The sequence below is a fragment of the Calidris pugnax genome, unplaced genomic scaffold (genome assembly GCF_001431845.1).
Source record: "Calidris pugnax isolate Ruff unplaced genomic scaffold, ASM143184v1 scaffold1, whole genome shotgun sequence".
Lineage (NCBI taxonomy): Eukaryota > Metazoa > Chordata > Aves > Charadriiformes > Scolopacidae > Calidris > Calidris pugnax.
This window is the reverse complement of record NW_015090800.1, coordinates 12,386,715-12,410,974: the sequence shown is the minus strand read 5'-3', so window position 1 is coordinate 12,410,974 and position 24,260 is coordinate 12,386,715. Positions and strand designations below refer to the sequence as shown.

General features: G+C 36.4%; 1 protein-coding gene across 1 annotated transcript in view; it reads left to right on the top strand.

Moving 5' to 3' along the window:
* SLC41A2 (solute carrier family 41 (magnesium transporter), member 2) overlaps window positions 1–24,260 on the top strand; it is a 54,613-nt gene that overhangs the window by 27,112 nt on the left and 3,241 nt on the right. The window contains exons 7-10 of the mRNA XM_014937531.1: window positions 1,110–1,257; window positions 1,826–1,905; window positions 15,450–15,581; window positions 16,641–16,789. Of these exons, the coding sequence (XP_014793017.1) occupies window positions 1,110–1,257; window positions 1,826–1,905; window positions 15,450–15,581; window positions 16,641–16,789 (509 nt within the window). The remainder of the gene's footprint in view (window positions 1–1,109; window positions 1,258–1,825; window positions 1,906–15,449; window positions 15,582–16,640; window positions 16,790–24,260) is intronic.

Genomic DNA, 24,260 nt, shown 5'->3' with positions numbered 1-24,260 from the left:
TAAAAACTCTACAGCAATCCTTCCAAGAGTAATTTTAGCTCCACCAAGATAACATCAAAGTAGTAATTGTTTGAATTTGCAGCCTTTGTAGTAAGCCATAATACATGGGTGAGAATACTTTTTTATATACTAAATATTCTTCTTTGGTAAAGTGTTTGTGTGTTCCACATTAAGTACTTCAGCCTGTTAATTTAAATTATATTTTGCATAAAGATCAAATTCTGAAAGATACAACAAAATGTATTCAACATTAAATATATGACCACATTTCTAATAAAACTAGAGATATGTAAAAGTGGAACATTTGCATAGTTTATATATATATATGGTTGCCATTAGGATAATTTTTCCGTTATTCACCTCACTGTTGAAATAGAAAGTCTTGGATCACTGTAATAGCTTCTGTGTGAATGAGATTATAAAAACAAGTAATCTGAAAAAATAGTATTCTTTCTGTGAAGGCAGCTGTTTGCCTTGTATGCTCAGCTTTGTGATGGGATTCATGGGTGTTTGCAGTTGTGTTACTATGAAATATGATGCAATCCTGATGGATAGGTGCAAGCAGCAGAATTGTGGCTGTGGATTTTCAGACTCAGACAGGTTATCAAACAACTGAGCTACTGATATAAATGTCTCGATATTATACATTGTGCTTGCATCATTTTAGATATGCTATTTCTGGGAATATTACCATATTATGTGTGCTTTGGAAAGAAGGGGGTGTACATATACTATGAATTTGTTCATAAACAAAATGCATTTTCAGTGTATTCAGCTTCTTCTTTTTTAGTAGATATGTTACAAAATAATGTTTTATGTCCCACATCCTTATTGCATTTTTATCATAAAGCATCAAATAAAAATTCCTACAGATAGTTCTATCCTTGAGAAGATGGGAGACAGTGATCACAGATGGCAGATGATAAACATCTTATTTAGTGCAATAGCTGAAACTTTAGGTAGAGTAATGATAAAGACTATTAAAATTCCTCAATTGCATAATGTAGATTAGAAGTTACTTGAGAGTTCTAAATTACGAAAAACTTAAAAGAATGTCTTGGAAAGAAAAACAGGTTTTTTGAATTTTTTTTTCTATGTTATTATTTTAGAGACATATTACTATGTATCTCCTTTGGTTGGTGCCTTTTTTTTGGCTCTGACTCCGATGGGGATTGTCATAGCTGCCAAACACCCAGCTACCAGAACTGTTCTCCATTCAGGATGGGAGCCTGTTATAACTGCCATGGTTATAAGCAGGTAAGTCTATTTGTCTTGCGTCGTCTTGATAGTCGCCCTGTGTCTCTATATATCTTATTTAACACCTGATTGTACTTAAAAGATATATTTAAGAAGCCTCTAGGATGTAGAGTGTGAATATACTTTAATCTTCCCCAAACGAGGAAGTTACAAAGTGAAATCACAGGTGGGAGTGACTGGGGGGAGGCAGCAGTAGCCTGTGGCATCGACTGAGCAGGAGTGTGTCGGATCAAATGAAGGAAACGGTGAGCTATTCATCTCCTGCGGTTTCCAGTCAAGATTGCACACAGATCTAAGAGGTTATTTAGCCAAATGAAAACCATGAATCTTAAACGTGGAGTGATTGGCTGAAATTCTATGGTCTTTGTTATACAATAAGTCAATTTTAATATATAAATAACTAAAGCGATGTTAGTCTGTAGCTGAGAACGAGGTAATGGAAGGGGGAGGATGAATTGAGAAGAACATTGTGGCTTGAAGATGTTCTAAAATAGGTTGCTAAAAAGTTTTGAAATACTAAATAATGTAACTACTTGCCTTATTCCAAATATTGTACTTTTTTTTTCAGTATTGGTGGCCTTATTCTGGACACAACTGTATCTGATCCTAACTTAGTTGGAATTGTTGTTTATACCCCAGTAATTAATGGTAAGACTCTGACAGGATTATGTGCTAGTATATATCAATGGATATACCTTGGTTTGAGAAAAGTCTATTACAGTAAATTTCTGTTTTGCTAATTAGTATCTGGTATATTAATTTCAATTTTTTGTTTTGATGTCAACAGTTGTTTATTTGAACATTTAAGGAGTGCATCCTAATCCTATTTACTACCACCATTAAAACATGGTAGAGAATGTGAGAAGTAGGAACCTGAAGTATGCATTAAGAAACTTTAAAGTGTAAATATTGAAGTAGTAAAATATTGAATGATCAAATATTATATTCAAACAGCTTTTCAAAGGATTTTCTTATGAACATTCAAGGACAAATTTACAAAATAGTAGTTTACTATTACATAGATATAAGAGCTAACAGGGATGCTACAGGCAAGTAAATAGATTTTAAAGAAACATGTGTGTTGTTTCCTGTGCTTTGTATGTTCTTTCCAGGTGTGTAAGAATGTGTTTGTGAAAATTTGGTCCATGTGTTCTATCTTCTAACAATAACAACAAGGCAAATTTTATAAGAATAGTTAATATCTTATCAGACTAAAGCAGTTTGAAAATGCTTTTTTTTTTTTGTATCACAGAGTTGATATGTATTTCCTTTGCAATAATTTTAATGACCAGATCTGTTCCCACTGTATTGCTGCCTAGATGTTCTTTTCTCCTTTTGTATTTCTCCATTTGATTTTTTACATTATTTTTCACTTTTATGTATTGTTGATTTTTAAACCATTTCTCCAGTTACAAAGATGATTCTGATTTCTAATTTTGGCTTACAAAGTGTTTTTTATTTAACTTGGCCTTTCCAAATTCCATAGGGGTATTCTATTTTGTTTTCTAAGCTATCAATTACATGAGTTACGACCACTTGTTTTCCACCTTGATAATAAAATGTTAGTATGGACACTGAGTTTTAGTTTTGAATGACATCGCCTTGACATAAGTAGTTTTCCAGAGGTTGCTATCGGAAATGTAGCATGGCACAGCACCAAGACATTTTGATAAGCTTTACTACAGTTGAGAATTAGTATATCCATTGCTGAGACCATTAGGCAAGCTGTTCAGTTAGAGGAAGAAATAGTACTGCTTTGACAGAAGCATGTTCTTGGCAAATTTGTGTTATCTCATGTTACAGTTTTCATATCTTCTAGATGCTTATAAATTGTCATTTTAATAATTTGATCTAATACTTATGTAGGAATATACATGTCACCAATATACAGATTCCCCACATCATCTTTTTCGGCCCCTTTTAAAGATATATTTTCTGTTTTCCCCGTTACAGCCCTCTGGTATTCACTAACTTCCAAGATAATCAGTTTGCAAAAATGATCACTGGTAATTCATGGATTGTTCATCTAGCTCTCTAAGGATGCACTAAATTTAACTTACCCTCAGGCCCTACTACATATCAGTTTCTCATCAGATATCACCACTTTTATGAAGGCAATAGACAAAAGGAACTGAATATTTCAGTCTTCCATAGAGCATGTTGCTTGTTCTTCTTTCCCATTAAGGTCCTATATTTCCTTTCTTCATATTTTTAATAAGAAGCATGTCTGTGTTACCACTTGTACTCCTTGTTAAATGTAAATTAATTTTTAAAATTCAGCCTTTATGTTTTCTTGCCAGTGCCTTCCCTTTATATTAATTTGAAATTGCAAGTGCTTGCATCTGCCTTTTGTATGTTTTCATTTTGATTTCCAGATACCTCAAAAGCAGGGCAGACGTTGATCTTTAACCTTTCTCTGCTTTACATCTGTAACTTTTCATATAGTAGTCCTTTTTGGTAACCCTCTGGATTTGTTTCTTAAAAGAAGAGGATTGTTTTCAGTTTTTAGGCAGGTGTAACCAAACCAGTACTTTTACCAGTGGTCATACTTTCCTACATGACATCCCTTGATTGCAAAACCCAACAACTGTCTGGTGATTGTTTCTTACTGTTTCACTATAGGCTTCTATTTCTGCTCCAGTGCAGTACCAGGATACTTCTGGATATTCTCTAGAGACTCACTTATTCTAGGCTTGCTACCTACAACAGACACAGGTCTCATGGGTACATGCCTTTCTGAAGGCCTCGTGCTCCTACAAAATGTTGCAATGATGATGGTCTTTTACCCAGTAGCAATTATGGAATGTTCTTGTAAGTGGAACTATGCATCCTATTCAAGGTCATTTTCTTTCACAGATACTGGCTGTGAAACCTGGATTGGCTTTGTCTTTACATTTTACCTTTTTAAAATTTTTTGCTAATGATTGGATTTAAATAAATAATTTTAGTTGCTAAGAGTGACAGCTTACTATAAACATGCCTCTAGAGAAAGCAGTGAATGTACCACTTCGTTTCTTTCATAAGTTTTTCAACAAAATTAAGGCAATGTACATAAATTCTTTTGAATTATCTTTAGAGAAAAAGAAGGAGCTAAAAGCTCTATGTAGCCCTGGATGGTTAGCTGACAAGTGGAAAGATCCTTGAAGAGTGAGGGAGGTGGAAGGGAGGGAAAGTGGGACATGGGGCTATCAGAGCAGGCAGAGACAGAAAGAGTCCTTCAAGAAGGCAGGGACAGCAAGAGTTATGCTTGTAGCTGTGGCAGTCCCACAGTGGTCCTGTGGTGGTGATTCCTGTGGTGGTTGTACCACCCGCATTCAAAATGTTGCTTTTTCATAAGAAGTTCTGCATTTCTAGACTGCTTTTAGCCTTTGCCATCTGCCCTCTAGAGAACTACACAATGCCTGAGAATGCTATTTTCCAAGCCACACTCCATTGTTCATCTAGATTTTTCATGCTTAGCTCCTTCTTTTCTTGTTATGCATAAAGCAGTCTTTTCCCAGCTCTCAGAGTTTAAACTTCTTCAGTGGCTAGCAATGGACCATCAGCAAGTTGTTTATCATCCTGCGTCCATATTTTCAGGACCTTTGTTATTATCCCAGACTTAAACTCTACATTGTAAGGAGAGAATCCTCATACCAAGCTCCATTTTGGAGCTCATATCAAGCTCACAACAAACCTAGCAGACCAAGACCAGAGTCTTGCAATGGTAGCATAAGATAAAGTTCACCTAAGATGCATGTGATAATGCGTTTGCAGTACCACTGTGCCACAACAGAAGCACTAAGGAATTCTGGTTTTCCCTTATCCACAAAAGAGCAGAGGGCACCAATGTATAAGTGCTGTGTGTGTGTGTGCTAACCCAATGGTAGCATAAGATAAAGTTCACCTAAGATGCATGTGATAATGCTTTTGCAGTACCACTGTGCCACAACAGAAGCACTAAGGAATTCTGGTTTTCCCTTATCCACAAAAGAGCAGAGGGCACCAATGTATAAGTGCTGTGTGTGTGCTAACCCGCTCAACCCTCAAAATTCGAAGGATAGAGGCATTTCTATTGGAAAATGTAGAGAGAATATGTTCTGTATAGAGGATGCAGAGTGGGCCTGTTTTATGGTACACCTCCTGGAAAAGGAAATTGTAGGTAGGTGATTTTTTGGGTTGCTGTTAGATTAGCCTCTCCTGGGTTTCATAATTCTACTGGCACCTTTTGATATTGCTGGTCAGTATAGTGTAGTAAACTGGAGTTCAGGAAATCTTTCAGTTAAAACAGCACATCTGTTGACACTCATTTACTGTCGGAAAACGTGTGCTAGACCACTTAACAGATGGCTTTTTAAATAATACTGTTGCAGAAATCTTTCTCTACCAGTGCTTTCCTGGCATTGGAATTCTCGTTGTAAGCCTGTAGTGAAAGGAGCTGAAGGTTTTCCCCTCAAAAAGCTTTTCTGTTACCTTTTCCTTTCACTTACCTTAAAGCTCATTGCTCCTATGACACAGGAAACCCGAAAGAAACCAGGGAAACCTGAAAGAAATATTGTAACCTATTGGGATTGTGTCCAGCCAAAATTTGAGGACAGTGTAAATTTGTACAGCGTTTCAAGCTGTCACTTTTTTTCAGTGCCAGTTGCTGTGTCTCGAAGTCCTGAACAGTTTGCCCTGCAAAGTTGTCAGGTGTTAGGCTTCCTGTGTGTGCCATTAAGTAGCTTTCAGCCTGGTCCTGTCTAGGTCACTTGCATATTTTTAGATGGGAGACAAATTACTTTCATCACATAAGTTACAGTGTGGAGCCATAAATCCTTTGCTTTAAGAAATATTGGTCTGGAATTTGAGCAACCTCAAAAGTTCCTGCCCCTGTTAACAATAACTGCAAATATTTGCCAAGAATATTAAAACGGTTCATTATATGCAGACAGGCATTTATAGTCAGCTTTACTGCTGGTGGCCAGAAGTATTTCACAACCGTTTTTCCAATTTTCCCCCGTTAAACACATTTCTTGAGATGAATAATTATTTTTAATTCTATGGTTGGTTGGGTAAAATTTTAACTCCACTTTTTAAAAATAAATAAATAAATTTGTGGTTTCAGCCATTGTGGTACTTACAAACTACTTGAGATTTAGATGTCTGTGTTTGATGTACTGAAGTTGTGAATAAAATAACAAAGTCCAAGGACGGCTGTGCTTCAGCCTAGATACTCAAGTTGATCATTATGTTTTTTAATGGATGAGACGATTAAAATTTGCAAATCCTCTTACAGCGTCACAGCATGTTGTATTTGGTTCAGGAACTGCAATTTGCAAGTAACTGAATTTCTTTTGTGCAGAAAAAAGATAATGCCTTAAACAATTATATGCTTCTGAATATGCAGCAGAAATGAACTAAGGTGCAGTTACCAGATAGAGCCACTTTCCTTTCCATTTTTTCGTATGCTCAGACAAAACATTGTGACATATCTTCTAAGTATTTGCATTTCAGGAGTCACTGCATAATAACAAACATGTTGGTAGACTACCCCATTTTTATGCATTTTGTAGAATGGGGGATCTGCAAATTAATTCTGAAAACATCTGAAAATCAAAAATGTTTTGCAGGTTTTACGTGGAAAAATTTGCCTTTGCAGATGGTTTGAAGCAGTACTCTTTAAGGGTAACATAAAACTGTTATAGTATTTCTTACTCTTTGGCTGTACATATTGTAAGATTGCTTGATATCTGGAGGGAATAAATGTAGATCAAGGAATATGAGAAATCCATATGAGAAAATCTAACACAAAACTCACTGAATATCTGTTGTCTGGGAGATGAAAGTTAAGCTTACATAGTGTATTCCCCAAACCATACCTTTTTTATCTATTAGTAGGATAAATTGAATGACAGACTTTCACGTTTTTCTGAGAGCTTTTGCCGTAAATTGAGTGCTTTGGAGAATATGGAAAGAAAATACCCAGAAACCATTCCTCCTCAGAAAAGAAAATTCATTTTTTAATAACTTTGTATATTTTAATCTCTTATAGCATAGTTGTACTCTCAGCTTTCACACGACAGAGAAGTGCTTTGATTAGAAGAAAATCATTATCTCAGACAATTGAGCATCTGAAATTTGCCTCTGTAAATTACAAGGGAAAGCATTAGTGTACCTGTATGGTAGTAGAGCAATTTTGCTGGTTTTCAAATTAGTTTTTCTGCATCCTGAATTGGAAAGAATGTGATAGTCTCAGAAGGCACCTATACTGTATGAAAATAATGATATAATTATATGATATAATTCAGTCTTTATTTTCACATGAAAAAGGAGGAGGGTTTTAATTCTGGCTATTTAATTCCGATGCATTATTGGGTTATAGTTTTTTCTACTTTTTAGTTGCGAGCCTGTACAGCTAAGGTATTAGAGGTGTGTGTTCTTTCTTTTACATCTTACTTGTAAATTTTTTACAAGATTTCAGTAACTATCACTTTTCATGTCAAAATTATATCTAGAATATTTTCATTTTTTGACAATCACAGAACAATTTTTAATTAGGCATAAGAAAGAAATTATTTATAAGGCAAATGAAACAGAAACTACTCCATTTTAAAATGTAAGAGTTTGCATATGTAATGTTGTCTCAAAGACATCTCTTAAGAAACGACCCCAGAGGAAAAACCTAACAATTTCCAACTGTTTCCTTCCAAACATTTTTAAGTATTAAAAGAAATGCTACAAAGTGCAAAGAAACATAGAAGAAATATGGATGAAAAAACAACATAAAAAGTACCTAGTTAAGCTTGGCTTCTATTCTAAGTATTTGACTTGTATAAAACATGATTTTTTGAAGTTAGTGATAGAGAGGTCAGGGCAAAAATTGATCTTGAATTTTCTGAAAGATAATGTGATTATTCAAAAATATAGAGATTTTGGTCACTATTGTAAATGAGATTCTTTTCCTTCCTTTTCATTTCATTTTTGTAATACAAATGACATGAAAGAGCATGTTGTTACCAAACTCCAGAAAGACTAATTGGCATGATCGACTATTTTGAACTCTGTATCGTATGCAGGAGTGCACAAAAGTGAGAATATTCTTGCTTTCCTTCTCTGGATAGATTTACAAGAAAAATCAATTTTGGAATTGAATTGCCCTAATTCTTCCCTTATGTGGGTATTAATTGATTTTTGTCCCATTGCACAAGCTGTATTTTAGGTGCTTGGGAACAACATGGTATTCTGTCACTGGTTAATCTCTCTCCATAGAATGGGATTGCTAAAAACCTTTAATCTCAATTAATTGATATGCACATGGTTTGCCATGCCTACATGATTGTTTGTGTGCCACATCATACAACTGTTCTTTATGGTCTTGTGAACAGTTCTGGCACTGGTCATTAAAGCTGAGTATGTCAGGTTTATCTTGTGGTCTCAGTGCTTTCATAGGAGGCAGTTTTCTGCATGAACCTTTCTTCATTTATTTAAGTAAAAGAAAAAAAAAAGAAGCATGAGGTGTTTTAAAAATAAATGCATGAATGTTCGTAAAGTACTCAGATTTATAGTGACAAGCACCACTGAAAAGCAGAAAGGAAGCTACTAAGTCTCTATTCAGTCCAAGCTCTGAATAGTGCATATTAAATGAGACTATCAGGTATTTATTATAAACTAGGGATAATTTATCAAAGGCAATGTTTAGTTAGGCAATAGTTTGTGATATTGAATTAGAGGTCTGAGAGGAAGAATATTAGTCATATTATTTGACTGCATCATAATTTATTCCAATTCTACGCATGGAGCATTTACAGATAGGTTAGAAGGCTGCATCTCGTTTGAACTTTGGTTTTGGAATACCTTGATTCTGAGTGCCTGGACAGCAGATAAACTAAAACATAGCTGAAATAGAGTTGGAAGGAAGGGGTGGCTTTATTTAATCTTTTATAAAAACAAAGAATCATTTGGGTTGGAAGAGATCTTTTGAGATCTAGTCCAACTCCCTGCTTGAGCAGAGTCCACTAGAGCAAGCTGTCCAGTACTGTATCCAGTAAGGTTTTGAATATCTTAACAGATGGATACTCCACAACCTCTCTGGGCAACCTGTTCCAGTGTTTGAGTACCCTCACTGTAACAAAAAAAAGGTGGAGGGGGTTGTATTCAGATGGAATACCTTGTGTTTCAATTATTTCTCATTGCCACTTGTCCTGCCAGTGGGTAGTACTGAGAAGACCCTGTCTCCCTTGTATTCATCCCTCTCCTCAGGTATTAATATATATTGGTAAGATCTCCCTGAGTCTTCTCTTCTCCAGGCTGAACAGTAATAGCACTCAGCCTCTCCTCAAATAAAAGATGCTACAGTCCCTGTGGTCCTGTGTTGAACTCGCTCCAGTAAGTCCATATCTTGTACTGGGGAGCTCAAAAACGGACATGGTCCTCCAGATGTGGCCTCACCAGTGCAGAGTACAGAGGAAGGATCACCTCTCGTGTCCTGCTGGTGATGCTTTTCCTAATGTCGCCCAGGATTCTGTTGGGTTTCTTTTCCTGAAGGCAGATTGCAGGGACATGGTCAACTTCTTGTTCTCCAGGACCCCAGAGTCCTTTTCCCCAGAGCTGCTTTCTGGATGGTCGGTTCCCAGTCTGTACTGGTGCATGAGGTTATTCCTACCCAGAGGCAGGACTTTGAGTTTCCTCTTGTTCAACTGCACGAGATTCCTCTCAATCCAATTCTCCAGCCTATCTGGTACCCCCTGAATCGTAGCATAACCTTCTGGTTTATCAGCCACTCCTCCCAGTTTTCCATGGAAAATGTTACCCTGTTTATCAAAACATGCAGTGTAAGATCTCAGGGAAAAAAAAACCAGCCCGATGCGTTACCCAGAACATTGGATAGTCTCAGATTAGTCTGTGTCAGCAACACTTATCAGGCTTCCCTTAACTTTTGTTTTTACGTCTATTGAGGGTTATGAAACAAAGTTTTGCTTTTAAATATTCTGTAAGATGCATTGATGTAAATTACTTTTAATGCGTTTTTCAGAAATAGCATGGTTACTTCTATTATTAGAAAAAAGTCCTTTTTCCAGAGAGTGATTAACGAAATCATGCCCATAGGCCTCTTCACAAATACATGACGTCGTTTTGTCTCTACTTTCAATATGGTTTTCTTACGGTTTTCTGCTTGTTAGACAAAAAAGAACCGTGACAACAGTTTTCAGAAGAAGTATTTATTCTTGCTTAGCCCTTAACTGGCTTGATAAAATTATGAGCTTTTCAATTTTCTTTTAATGTTGTAAGTCAGCATGACATCCTTCACACTTCAGGAGACAACGTCTCTTCAGCTTATTGACAAAGTAGCACTCTCATATTGAAGTTAAACACATCTGCTGTTCTGAGAGGAATGCAGTAATAGTTGCAGGATTTTACTTTTGAAGGAAATAATTTTCCTCTTGGGTTGTAGTTCTCGTGAGAATGAAAAGAAGCTAACAAAGTTAGTCTTTATTATTAAGTAATTGCTATGATGACTGAAATACTGTTTTCCAGGAAAAAATTTCCTGACCTAAATGTTCGTGGAAACAGTCCTCATAAATGTCTACAGATATTTTCATAATATGAGCAGCTTCTGAGCACATGACCATTTTATGCATTCAGAGGATGCTGAGAAGCTATCAATTTTGTGTATTGACATCTTGTCAACCTACGCAGTTTTATCTGTTTTCTGCTTCTTGTGGGGATCTGATTAATCTAGTACTGCCGAGATAACTTCGCATGCACAGGCACTGCTGTTACAAAACAAACTAAATATCTCGGTACATATTGAAGTGATTCATTCAATGCAAGCACAGCTTTATACAAGCCATTCTATGACCAGCAGAATAATGAAAGCTGATTCCATGCTGATTTGTATCCCGAGTTTTTAGAGCACAGATAGCCCTTTCAACCCCCAGTGTTCCCTATGGCCTCGTGTCCCTGCAATACCCGCTCCTCACAACGTCCTCTCCATTCTCCCTCTGCTTTCCACAACATCATCATTCCTCTTCTGTGTCACTGAACTACTAGCTGAGCAAGAGGCATCATTCCCAGCTCCAAGCCAGGTGCTGCCTGGCCAGTTGGCCTGCTTATACTGTTAACTATACAGCTCATATCATTGCCCTTGCCTCACTGAGGGCAGGGGTTTGAATCTTTCTCTTTATTTACCTGGCCACTGCTTCCTGTTTGTTAGCTTGTTTAACCAGTACCTCTAGGTCCTTCGGTCAGATGTGGTTGAAATTGGCCCGAAGGCTCAAAATTAGTTAGAAGGAAGAATTGGCAGAAGAGTGCACAGAACTAAAAGACCGTGTGACTGCTGCTGCCCATCACCATCCGTTGTCAGCTGGTTGGGACTGAGCAAGGTATATCGATTCTAGAAGCTTTTTACACTTCAGTGCACTCACCTGTCTTCTGTGGGTTTTAAAATATCCACATACCACTGATATTAGATTATTGAGACTAAGAACAAATGAAATGTAAAATAATGCTCTTTAACATATGAATATTGCATTTCCAGTTAACTAAAATAGATTGCATTTGTTCGGCTTAGCTGTAATTAAAATAGAAAAGAGACTGTTACACCTCTTGAAAACATGCTCCACGGTGGCTGTTTTGGTTAGCATGTCAACTTCCTTTGCAGAGCAGATATCACCTCCTTTTTACCAGCATCCCATGGCTCTCCAGTTTGTTTTCGGATCGCTATTACTATTTTTCCTTCATTTTTCTTGTTATCTACAGGCACGACAGGGCATGGGGCATACTTTCCCTAAACGATGGTTATAAAAGTAAAAAGATTTTTGATTAATAGCTATCTATCAAAGGTTTGACAACCAATCTCATACCTTCTTTCCTACACTTGTCTATGTCTCTGCTGTCCAGACACTTTGTTTATTGCCATTTCAAATGGGCAAATTTCCATTTCCCTTAATTCATTTCTCTCACTCAGTTTCCTTTGTTATTAATTAGGGAAAGAGGTCCAGACCATCTATCATATATTTGTGATTGTCAGAATTTGTTGAAGCAGATAATTATCAGTCACAAGAGAAAATTGCATACATCCTAGGAAATACTTGAAATCTGGCGTTTTTTAGTCCCAACATGGTTTATGGTTGCATTGCTACAAACCTCAAAGCGTACCTTGAAAAACTGCCCTATTTATTTCTATCTTCTATTTCTTTTCATAATAGATAGGTATAGTGAGAGGAGTTTATGATTTTTTCTTTTAATATTGTTTTGATTATATCAGTTATATATCAGTTGTCTGCCTGCTTGTAATTACCCAGATTGCTTTTATCCCCTCTTTTTAAAGCAGAAACTGTTTCATATTTTCTAGTCATATGGCACCATCCCCAGCTTTGTAGCTTTATTAAGAAGCAGTTTTACATAACAGCTTTTTCATAATTCAGTCACAGAAATTATCTGATCCGCATACAAATGTAGTGCATTGATCCTTAATTTTATCTCTGCCTCCCTTTCCATACTTTATTCTCATTAGCCAGAAATCTCAAAGTTATTGTTCTCAATCAAAAGACAGACTTTGGACCCTACCTAGATTTTTTTAAAATCTGTTTAAACCCCTTTTGTAGTTTATATAAATCTCTTATTTTACTTTTCTTTCTGTAGTTTGTCTGGAAAAAAAAATAAGCTACTGTTATTTTAATTTTCTTTGCAAAGACTGACTCAACCTTTTGGTAGTTCATATTTTGTCCCTATACCTTCTGAGTGGGAAGATGCAAGTAAATTTGATGAACAGGCCTTTCTGCTAACTCTATGATTTGTTCTAATAGCTCGTTTCCTGATTCTATTTGAAGCTTTTTGCTTAGAAGTCCTACTTCCTTGTTAGATTCTGCCATTAATTACCTTTAAGCAGCAGTGAGGCAGGAAATCTTCTTTGAGTTCTTAGTATAGATCTTTGTCTTATCCACTCCATACTCACCAAAAGAATTTCACAAATAGAGTCTTCTGGTGACCACAGATATTTGTTCTGCAACCAGACAAAATCCTAAGGATCAGATAAACAAATCAGTTCAACTACAATACACAAAGATTTTCTCCTTTCTAAGTGGGGATAAGATCTGCATTACTTCTGACTAATCGTATCTTCTCAGAGCAGTCCATTGCTATGTAAAGCATCTGGGGGGAAAAAAAAAAAGAAGAAAAGTATATGCTTAATATGCAAGTAGAAAACTCTAGGGTATAATAACAATAGGAAAATTCTATGCTAGTGCTACTGCGTTCTATAATGTAGATATAACAAGCTGGTTTAGTTTTCTTTTCAATAAAGTAAAAACTGATGGAACATAGAACAGCCTAGGTTGGAACAGATCTCTAGAGATCATCTGGTCCAACCTTTTGTGAGAAAGGGAGCCTAGATGAGATTATCTAGCACCCTGGCCAGTCATGTTTTGAAAACCTCCAGTGAAGGGATGGTTGTTCCAGTGAATGGTTGTTCTCAGTGTAAAAAAATTCTTTCTTATATTGAGATGAAACCTCTTTTGGTGCAATCTGTACCAATAGCCCCTTGTCCTCTCCATGTGGCTCCTTGTGAAAAGACAGCTTCTGTCCTCTTTGTATCCACCCTTTAAGTACTGCAAAACTGTGGTGAGGTGTCTCCTGAGGCTTCTCTTCTCCAGGGAGAGAAGACCTAACTCCTTCAGTCTTTCCCTATGGAGCAGGTTCTCCAGACTTTGCATCATCTTCATGGCCCTCCTTTCCCCCTTCTTCAATCTGTCCATATTTTTCTCGAATTGTGGGGGCCATAACTGGACACAGTACTCCAGGTGCAATCTGACAAGCACTGAGTAGAGTAGAATGATCATGTCTCTGTTGCTGCAGATAGAAATGGATGCAGCCCAGGATTTGATTTGTCTTTGTAGCTGTAGCAGCATACTGCTGACTCATGTTCATCTCATCCACCAGGACCCCCAGGTCCCTTTCAGCAAGGTTTCTCCCCAGCCACACGGATCCTAACCTGTACTGGGCTTTTTCGTTATGTTGTCTCAGGTGCCTTGTCTTGTTACACTTGTCTTGTTAAACTTAATACTGTTGTTGCTAGCCTAATCTTCCAGCTTGTCCAGGTCTCTCTGTAAGATGGCTCTCCCTTCTGATGTGTCCACCTTAGCATCCATCAGCAAACATGGTGATGGTGCTTTCAATCCCATCATCCAGGTCATTTTTGAAGATGTTAAACAGTGTGGGGCCCAGTATCAATACCTGGGGGACCTGACTTGTAGCAAGTGGCCAGCCTGAGCAAAAACCTGATCCCCACCCTCTGAGTGTGATCTGTTAGGCAATTTCCTACTCATCTCACAAAGTACCCATGCAGTCTGTAGCCTACCAGTTTGTTCAGGAGGAAGCTGTGGGAAACTTTCAGATGCTGTGCTGAAGATGGGTTTGACATTTGCCCTCTTCCAGTCATCAGGGATGTTCACTTATCTCCACAACTTTTCAAAGATTATAGACAGTGGCCTTGCAACAATGCCAGCCACTTCTCTTCGCATCATAGAGTGGCTTGTTTCACAGAAATTGTTTCATAGAAATCTTTTTTTCTAATGAGAAGTACATTAACAGTTGTTGTGGAGAAGGTAGAATCTCTATCTTTTAAAAATCAGTTATTCAAACACTTGTCCTTTCAACCTGAATTATGAATGGTAGAAGATTATGTTTAATCCTGCTCTGTAGCAAAGGGGAACGGATAGATTAGCTCTGGAAGTCTTTTCCAGCCCTACAATTCTGTGTGTGAAATCTGCAGTTATGCTTGTGGCAGTGTTTTGCTTTATTTATACTTGCCAGCAATACGGACCTGGGAAGGTAATCCAGCAGTGGCACAACAGCTGGTGTTCTAAGAGGGATTTCTAAAGAAGTGGGAGCGAAGAAAGGGAGCTTTACCTGTGAGACAGCGTCAGATTGAACCTTTTGAGGAATCTTTTGCACTTATCATGAATTAAAACCAATCTCCAAATATCCAAATTTCCAACATGGATATTTCAAACATCCAGTGATAAATTGCAGCCCAAGTTTTTTGACTTATTTTAGTGCTTGGTGTTAGCCTGTCTATAACTAATATACATTCTAAAGACATTTCTTTTTTTGACTTTTGTGTGTAGGAGACTGTGGTAATCATAGAGGAAATTGGTGAATTTGCAAAAAATATTGCCTATTAGAGGAAAAAAATAGTTGAAAATTCACCACTTGTTCCTTTTGTATTTCAGGTATTGGTGGTAATTTAGTAGCTATTCAAGCTAGCAGAATTTCTACCTACCTCCATTTACATAGCATTCCTGGAGAGCTGCCAGAAGAAGCCAAGGGTTGCTATTACCCGTGCAGAACCTATTATGGTTCAGGTATGTATTGGTCAGTTAACTGTTAAAATTACTGTCTTGTGTCTCCTGAGCAATGTGCTCTGGGCAATCCTGCTTTAACAGGGGAGTTGGACTAGATGATCTCTAGAGGTCCCTTCCAACTCTGACAATTCCATGATTCTGTGTCTCCTCTTTTCCCCCCTGTATGCCAGACTGTACCCCCAGTGTGAAATGGCAACAACTGAACTTGTTGTATGCAATTCAAAGGCAGCAGAAACTTGGCAGTTTCCTTTGCCTGCAGCTGTTTATCTGTGAGAATCACAAGGAACTTCCTGCAGGAGGTGATGGATGGAGAGGAACACGGGGAAAGATGTAACCCTGGCAAAGGTCAAAGATAGGGGACTGATGAGGCAGGACACTGTGATACCCACTCAGAAAGATTTCAACCTTCATCTTTCCTTAGCTTGCTTACCTGCTCCTAGCCTTTCTCATTTAACTCCAGAAGTTCAAACCAATCTCCTGTTAGGAGAAAACTCTGTATCTAACATTATTACTAAGCCAAGTCCCTGCTTTCCATTTCTGATTTGCCATTTTCTTTCTAGATTCTTCTAGAAATTCTTCACAGCTTATTCCTCCCCTGTATTGCCTCCTTTCCTAACGATGTAGTAGCTGTTGTGAAATACGATGTGTCAACACTTTCACATTTATGAAATTAATTGGAACAGATGAGCAAATGGTAAATGTGGGATTGCTTTTTTGAAATATAAGGCACTTTTGAGGATGTCTTGAATATGGTGTCCTGGGAAGGCTTTAGGACGTTGCTACAAATCCAAAAATGTAGATGTAAATGAGTAGAGAATGAAAGCAAACAGGTTGTACCCTCTTCTGAAAGGACAATGCTTAACTTTTCTGGCAGACACTACGGGTGGTTTCCCCACTCCCCACCATGAGAATCCTCAAGGAGTCTTTTAGCAGAAAATAATGCCTTCTGTTTCACAATGGTCAGTGCTGTGGCGTTCCAAAACTGGAATTTACTATTAAAAAAATCTGATATAGTAATCGAAGAGCTAAACTGAATTTTGTAAAATTTTTTTATTGTAGGAGTAAATAACAAATCAGCCCAAGTTCTGCTTCTTTTGGTGATTCCTGGACACCTGATTTTCTTGTACACTATCCACTTAATGAAGAGCGGCCACACTTCCTTAACTCCTATCTTTATAGCAGTGTATTTGTTTGCAGCTCTGCTACAGGTAAGAACAAGTAAAACTTGAAAACGCTTGTATAAAATCAAGTTCCTGAAGAAAATAATGTTTTATCTGAATTTTGAAATCTCATGAATAGTACAAGAAGGTATGTATAAATACCAGCTTTCCACACAGTTTTGAAGTAACTAATTATCTCCCCACATATAGCTTACACAGGTGCATCTGTATGGTGAGTGCTTTTCAGAAGAAGCTTGACTGCAATATTTCCCAGTCATGCATCTTGTGCTTTCTCTTTCACGTGCTTCTTGGAACCATTGCATCTAACCCCCCCATCATTTTAATCAACTAGAGGGGAAATGGAGAGAAGGAAAAGTAGCATTTATGAATGATGAATACATCAAGCAAAACTCTCAAAGAAATATCCTAAAGTGCTTCACATTACTGGTTTAGTTACCACAGTCAAATGTGCAGTAGATGAGAATGTTATGGGTTGCTTGGGGCATTCTTAATATTTATTGAAGTCAAAATTAGTCTGTCAGTGATCACTGTACAAGAAATTGTAATTGTATTAATTGTCAAACATTGTTATATTATTTTGGCTGGTCTCTCCTAGTGGCCTGTTCACACCCAGCAAGGGCAGTTCTTGAAAGATGCCTTCTGAAATAGCAAGGTTTTAAGGTGAAATAATTTCGTTAGGAGAAATCAGTAATACAAAATGAAATGTTTTTATTAAGTCCACAGCCAATTTTTAGCTGAAACCTGGCTAAATTGACTATAATGTTTCATTTTACCTTAAAAAGAAAAATGGACTTTTTATGTTACACAATAAAAATACAGTTAAAATATCCATAAGTACACATACTGCTTCTAAAAATATTTTAAAACTAAATTGGTCACACAAATAATATTATCATCAATCAATCTTTTAAAAAAAAATCTTTTTAGTGCCCTGAATTGTCTCTCTGTTTATCACACTACTATTTCAATAAAGATAGTTTTTGAAAACTGTTACTATTTTAATGTCATATGTGAATTCTATGCTTTTTAGGTAGAATATAACTGGGAATATTCCAACCTTTGCAAGTGAGAATGGCATACTAAAAGTTATAAATTACTTTGCATTTTCCTTTTACATAATATTCTGAGTTTTCAGCCTTATCACTTGTTTTATATTGTGTTTTCCTGAGGAAGTGATGCTATTCCTTCACTCTGTCCTTTCTAATAACTTTTTAATCCTTTGGCCCATTTCAGACAAGTTTTTCTGAGAGTCAGCTCTCTTAGTGATACTGAGTTCTTATGAGCTTAAAAAAAACAGGTTGGGGAAAGAGTCCAATAACAATGTGAATGTCGCTGCTGAAGGTAAGACTTCAGTGTGATTTCAGCCTTTATTAGACTTTAGAGATTCCACATGGGAATCAACCTGAATTCATAAATCCATAGGAAATCCATACAGACCTCCTGCTCACAGAACTGCAATCATAATACATTCAGGGATACAAGCCTTTTCTTCAGCAGCAAAGGATAGAGTAAGATGCGAGAAATGTAGAAGTGCATCTGAAAACCAAGTTGAGGCATCAGGGCAAGACTTCCAGTCACACACTAATTCAGACCCAGAATTGGCACGTACATGCATATAAAGTTGATTTTTATAAATTCAGGGTCTGATTAGAGTATTCAGTTTTGCAATTGTGCATCTGCATTGCAGTCCATAAGGCTACACCTGGTTTTCTTGATTTTTTCCCCTATAAAGCAGACATATAGCTTTTTAAACTTTTTCCCCCACTCCTTTTTATAGATGATTTTTTCCTCTTTATCTTCTGTCTTCAGTTTGAGATGTATTTACTTCGAAACTGAGTAGCAGTATTGCACACTGTAACTTCTTTTGAGTCTTGACAGATTTACAATTTGGAACCCCATGTTTTTTAACACCTTCTGAAACGTATTTCATAGTTTCTTTTCCCGATTTTAATTATTCTGGCATTTTTCTAGTAGTAATTATTGAAGATTTGCATACCTCTAATTAAAGCAGATTTAAATTTTTCAGAGATGATTCTTGCTTTAACCCTTAGATCTTGAACATATTTTCTTTACCTGTTGGTCTGAAGCACTTACCTGCTGCAGTTGTGTGCTTTTAAGTTTCTCCTTTCTCAAGGAAAACACTTAAAATATTTTTACTTATTCCTCTTCCCTTTTTTCAGTGACATCACCTAAACACCTGGATATAGTAAAGAACAGGTTTCAAACTGCCATTTCTTTTGGCATAAACCAGCATCTACTGATCTCATTTTTCTAGAATTCTTTTATATTTTTATCCTCCCAATGAAAGCTTTTCCAGTTGTCTCGTAAAACTAAAAAAACCTCACAGAGGATTATTGTAATTTCACTTATCAACAAAACAAATCTGTTGTCAGCCTTTTAAGCAGTGAGATATCTGCATTCCAGGCCTTTTTTATAATATATTGAACGTTGCATTTATTTTCACTTTGCATGGAAAGGCATATGAAAATGGATGTCAAAATTCCAAGCCTGCTTGCAGGCTTTATCTTTTGCATTTCAGGTGGTAGATGATACTTCAATAGAACACAATGATTCCCAGAAGTGAGTTAATTATGGACAGTCCTGTGTTTGAGGAGGTTTGGTATCACTACTTTGCCCTTTCCAAGTCCTTATATTGAGCTGAGGGGCAAAAAGGGTAGCTGAATAATGATTATGGCAATATGCCATCTAGTTACATTTTTCCCCACTATGTTAAAAAATTAATGCTAAATTAAAAACAACACCAGCAACAAAGCAAATTTTCTATCTTTAAAATTCAAGTGACTATTGTAAGATGTTAAATTATTTAATGACATATTTTATGGTGGACTGAAATAGACTGTTAATTAACTTCAAAATCTGTTCATTATCTCTGATTGTCCAGCTTTGTGTTTATTTAAAATGGAGAGGAATGACCAAAGTAGAACTGGAATGTTATAGCAAGCTGAAAAAAAATCAAGGAAATATTAACACAGAAAATTTAATTATAAAACTTTAATTAATTTCTCTCTTCCTCTGTCACTTTATGCTATTGCACATTATCTCTACAGTAAATTTGTAACATATATATGAATTCTATTTGGCATTTTAACAAGACTTTTTCAGATTGCCTGTAAACTTCAATATTCTTCCCAAAGTGATAAAATAGAATTTATTTACATCGCAAGCTCTTATTGTATTGCTGATGTTCCAGTCAGATAGTTAGTTTCATTTTCATCCAGTTCTGATACTTTCATAGTTCTACTTTTTCTTTTTCACCACCCATGCCTACCAGCTTCTTTCCTCTCTTCTCCCTACCTGTTCTTTGATATTGTCTCTCCAGCATATCATTTAATTGAAATATTTATGGGAAATAAGTAATGAATATGACATGATGTGCATTAGTAATAGTATGATTTAGTTATTATTGACCAAAAATACACTATGTAGTAAAACAAGGTACAGTTTCACTGGATGTGTGGCTTCTAAAAATCGTTAAATTAAGATATTTTAAATAATATGAGTAGCCAGTATTATGACGTGCATTCTCTTTGATTGTCTACAAAAAAAACAGTTCTGGGTTTCTAGACTTAACAAAACCCAGGAAGTGTTTAATTTTCTTTTATTTTGATTTCCCTACCTTTAATATTATGGTTATTTCTGTTCTTTAAATAAACACATATTCTTGAAATGTTCTTCAATTGCATTTATAAATTGGATCTATGAAATCCAAGGCTATACTCCCTTTATCTTTAGTCAGGCTAGGGTTTCACAATTATATTTTCATAACGGTGGGGAAAACTGCACAAATATTTATATTAATATGCATTTAACTAGAGATTTTAGGTTTGAGTTCAAAAGGTCAGAATTAGCTCTGCTGTGAAGAATCTGTTCTGTTCTCATGAATGGCAGAGCCAGAGGAAAATATAAAAAAAAAAAAGTGACCTCTATTTAAGAGAAATACTCTTTTCTTGAAAATTTTACAAAAACAAGTAATGCACGAGCACGTACCAGCATGCTTCATGCAGTTACAATCTGGCGTTTGACCAACAAAGAATATATTTATTGAAAACCACTCCTCCTCTTATACCTCACAAAGGCACAAGTATTTTCTAACTGTGTGAGGCTGTGAACTGAGCAAAGTTTCATCCTCTGTCTTGTCAACCTGCAGCAGAATGAGAGCAGCCCTGGAACTATGAAGCCACCAGTCCTGGCACAGGGCTCGGAGTGTTCAAAGGCAACCTCTGTTCTGCACGTTCTCACTGAGCCAGTAAAATGCCCTCCAAGGAATTTTCACACCTCCTAACCAAATCTGAGCACACAGTTATGTTAAAGACTCAAGGAATAAACAAACAATAGGAGATACCCAGAGCTATTACCAAGCAAATAAGTAATTCCAATATGCAGTCCTTACTACATGATGAAGATCAGATGTCTACTGCTGTGAAGCACCTTTTGCAGTGTTTTGGGGCTGTTTGGGGCAATAGAAAACCAAGAATTCATCAGTGCTCATAATGGCTTCCTGCTCACATCAAAAATGTGTGAGGATTCTAATGATGCTGTGGGCCTCTTCAATGTGGAAAAATGACTCATGGCATATACTGAGATATTATAGAGAAATAAGGAAGGTTGTGTTTATAAAGAAAATATTGATGCGTTTTAAATACTGTTTTTTCTAATAGGAAGGATTACTTCCGAAATGTAGAGCATATAACTGCTAAAAAGACTACATGATTCAAGGAAATATGGACATTAAAGTCCAAACCTGGGCAGTTCTGCATGTTCAGTGCTTTCATTTGGATGTGAATGTGGGTATCACCCACTCTTTCACTTCCAGGCGTGTTGCCGTCTGTGGGAGAAGCCTGGCTCCCACCAACTCATTAGCAGGGATGTATTGTTTTTGTTTCCAGAAGGCAGAACTCAAAGCGCTTATGTAGGTAGCACGACACACTGAGCTGTGCTACAGCTAGTGCAGGTTGAGCGTACCTCAACGCTTAATGGTCTGGGTTGCACTCCTCATTCAAACAGCTGACAAACAGCCTGAAATTAGGACTTTCTTGAAAAAGACAATCTGGAAAAGCCACAAAGAAATCAAGAAAACAGTTCAAGGAATTTGTATCCAAACTCTGGAATAAAAAATAAAAAAAAATTTCTTCCCGAAAAATTACATCAGTATAATCAAACTGATTTAGAAACAACTTCAGTTAAAATGGTATCCTCTTTTTTATGTAGATGAGGTTTTAGTGTTGCATAAATGTATGCTGTGCTGTCTGGGTACTTGGATATCGTAGTGTGGTTAGTACTACTTAGCTACAACATGAACAACAGCAAGAAAAAGCTTGCTGTTCAGTGGTTTCTTTGGAGCCAGACTTTGAAGGAAATCTCTGTATGTTTGGAAGAAGTAGTGACTTATTTCCCCTGGACGTGACACACACCAGATAAGCTACCTGAGAAGACAGTGGAAAAAAATTTCTTTGGCAAAATATGTGTAGACCCTACTCTGAGACCTCACCAACTGCAGAATTTTAGCTGTAGACAATGGAAATTCAGCAAGTAAGTTCAGTGTAGATTGATTGCGAGTGCTTTACAGTTACTACTTAGTTTCACATGAAAACATCAAATGCCATTTAAAATCTGAGAAATGTAATGTATAGTTTAAAAATTAACTTAATGACAGGTCAAGACCATGAGAAGACCTAAACCATAAATCTGGGGAGAATGATGTCAGAGTCAGGACATAGTAGGTTTTAGAGATCCTTAGCTTTTTCACTCACAGTTTTAAAAAAAAATGAACTGACCTTTGAATTTCATGGATTTATAAGAGTGCTTATGCAGTAATTACCAGGTCTTGTCATGGTTACATTATAGGTGAATTTTGAGTCAATTTAAGTTTGAAAGTAAAGCAGAATTAAAATGCATTTGCAAATGGGTTACCACACTTTATTTGCATCTGTGTTTCCTGTCTAAAGTAACAGAATGAAACTATTTTGTAACGCACCTTCACGTGGAAATAATGTAAGGTGAATCAGCAGTACTAATAGCATGCAGAATATCCTGTCCTTCTAAGGCCTGCTAAATAAACTGCTGAAAGGTGTTGGTTCTACATACTAAACTTCTAGTAGAATTTTGATAATTCCTGTGTGAAAAAACATATACAAATATATAACCTAAGCTTTTTCATTCCAGTCTGGTGTTGGAATTCACAAATCACAGCAACCAATGTCAACGTGTAAATTAAAATGAACACGAAAGATTCAGAACTGTTTTACAAATACTGTGCATTTGAATGTTACACTTCTTATCACTGTAAATTTGACATGCATTCACTGATGAAATATGGTGGGCCCAAATGAAAGAAACAATCAAAGTATTATAGCATCCTGCAACATAACAATTAGGCTATAAGAAGCTTAGACAGTATTAAGAATGTTTGGAAGAAGTTATGCATTTTTATTTTAAATAATAGAGTTCCATTCTTCTCCCATTTCAGAAATGATGATAAATTAATTACATGAGAAAAAGTAGATAGCTTTTTACTACATGCAAAAGACCAAAAAAAACTTTTCTTTAGCTAAACTTGTTATTTGTATCTAAAGACCTGCAAAGAATGAAGGCAAATTTTGTGCCAAAAAGCAGAGGAAAAAACGCTTTGTAGTGCATAAAGTTTCCATTTCTAGTCTTGCAATCATAAGATTTGAGCTTTAAATAGTGAGGCTTGCTTGTCTTTCAGCATTCACTTCAATCTGATATTCATAATTTGAATCAGAAAGTTCAATATCAAGAATTCCTCTCTATTTCTGTCCTTTGTTGTACAAAATAGTATGTGTACTTATACTCCTTATTTTCAGATTCTTCATCATTAGAGTTTGATAGAGACTACACTCCTGCTCTTTCCCACCCTTGTTCCCTTCCTCCCCCTCTCACATTCTTATTACTGTATTCTGCTTCTTTTGTCTCCTGAAGACCTTTTTTGACAATGTGACTAATAAGTCTTTCTGCAAATACATATTTATAAATGGAAAATGTCAGTTGTTATTGGGATGCTTATTTCATGTTTTGTTAGTCTAAAACTGATGATGTCTTTAGTTTTGTTTTCCTCAATTTTGTAATTTTATCCAGGAGAGTAATTACTTAGCATGACCTTTCTTTCAAAATATCAAAAGATCTGGAATTTTGCCTCTATTTTTGCAAGCTTGCTCTGGCCTTTCTTTCCCCTTGATCAGTGAATAGAAAGTGTCTGCCTTTTCTTAGCTAGATCTTTTTATGTATATAGATATTTCGTTATTTTTTTACCTTTCTTAAACCTCAGGGTTATTTAATTCTTTGGTCTGGAAGAATTCCTAGGGCTCTGTTCCATTATTCTATTCCTACTCATCTCTTTTTTTCAAAAAAACACTTCATTGTTCTCTTCCTCTGTATTGATGCTAAACAGTTCATTTTTGTACTGTCTTATTAGGCTTTTCTGTAATATTGATCCTTTTATTTTTTCCCTCAAAACCAG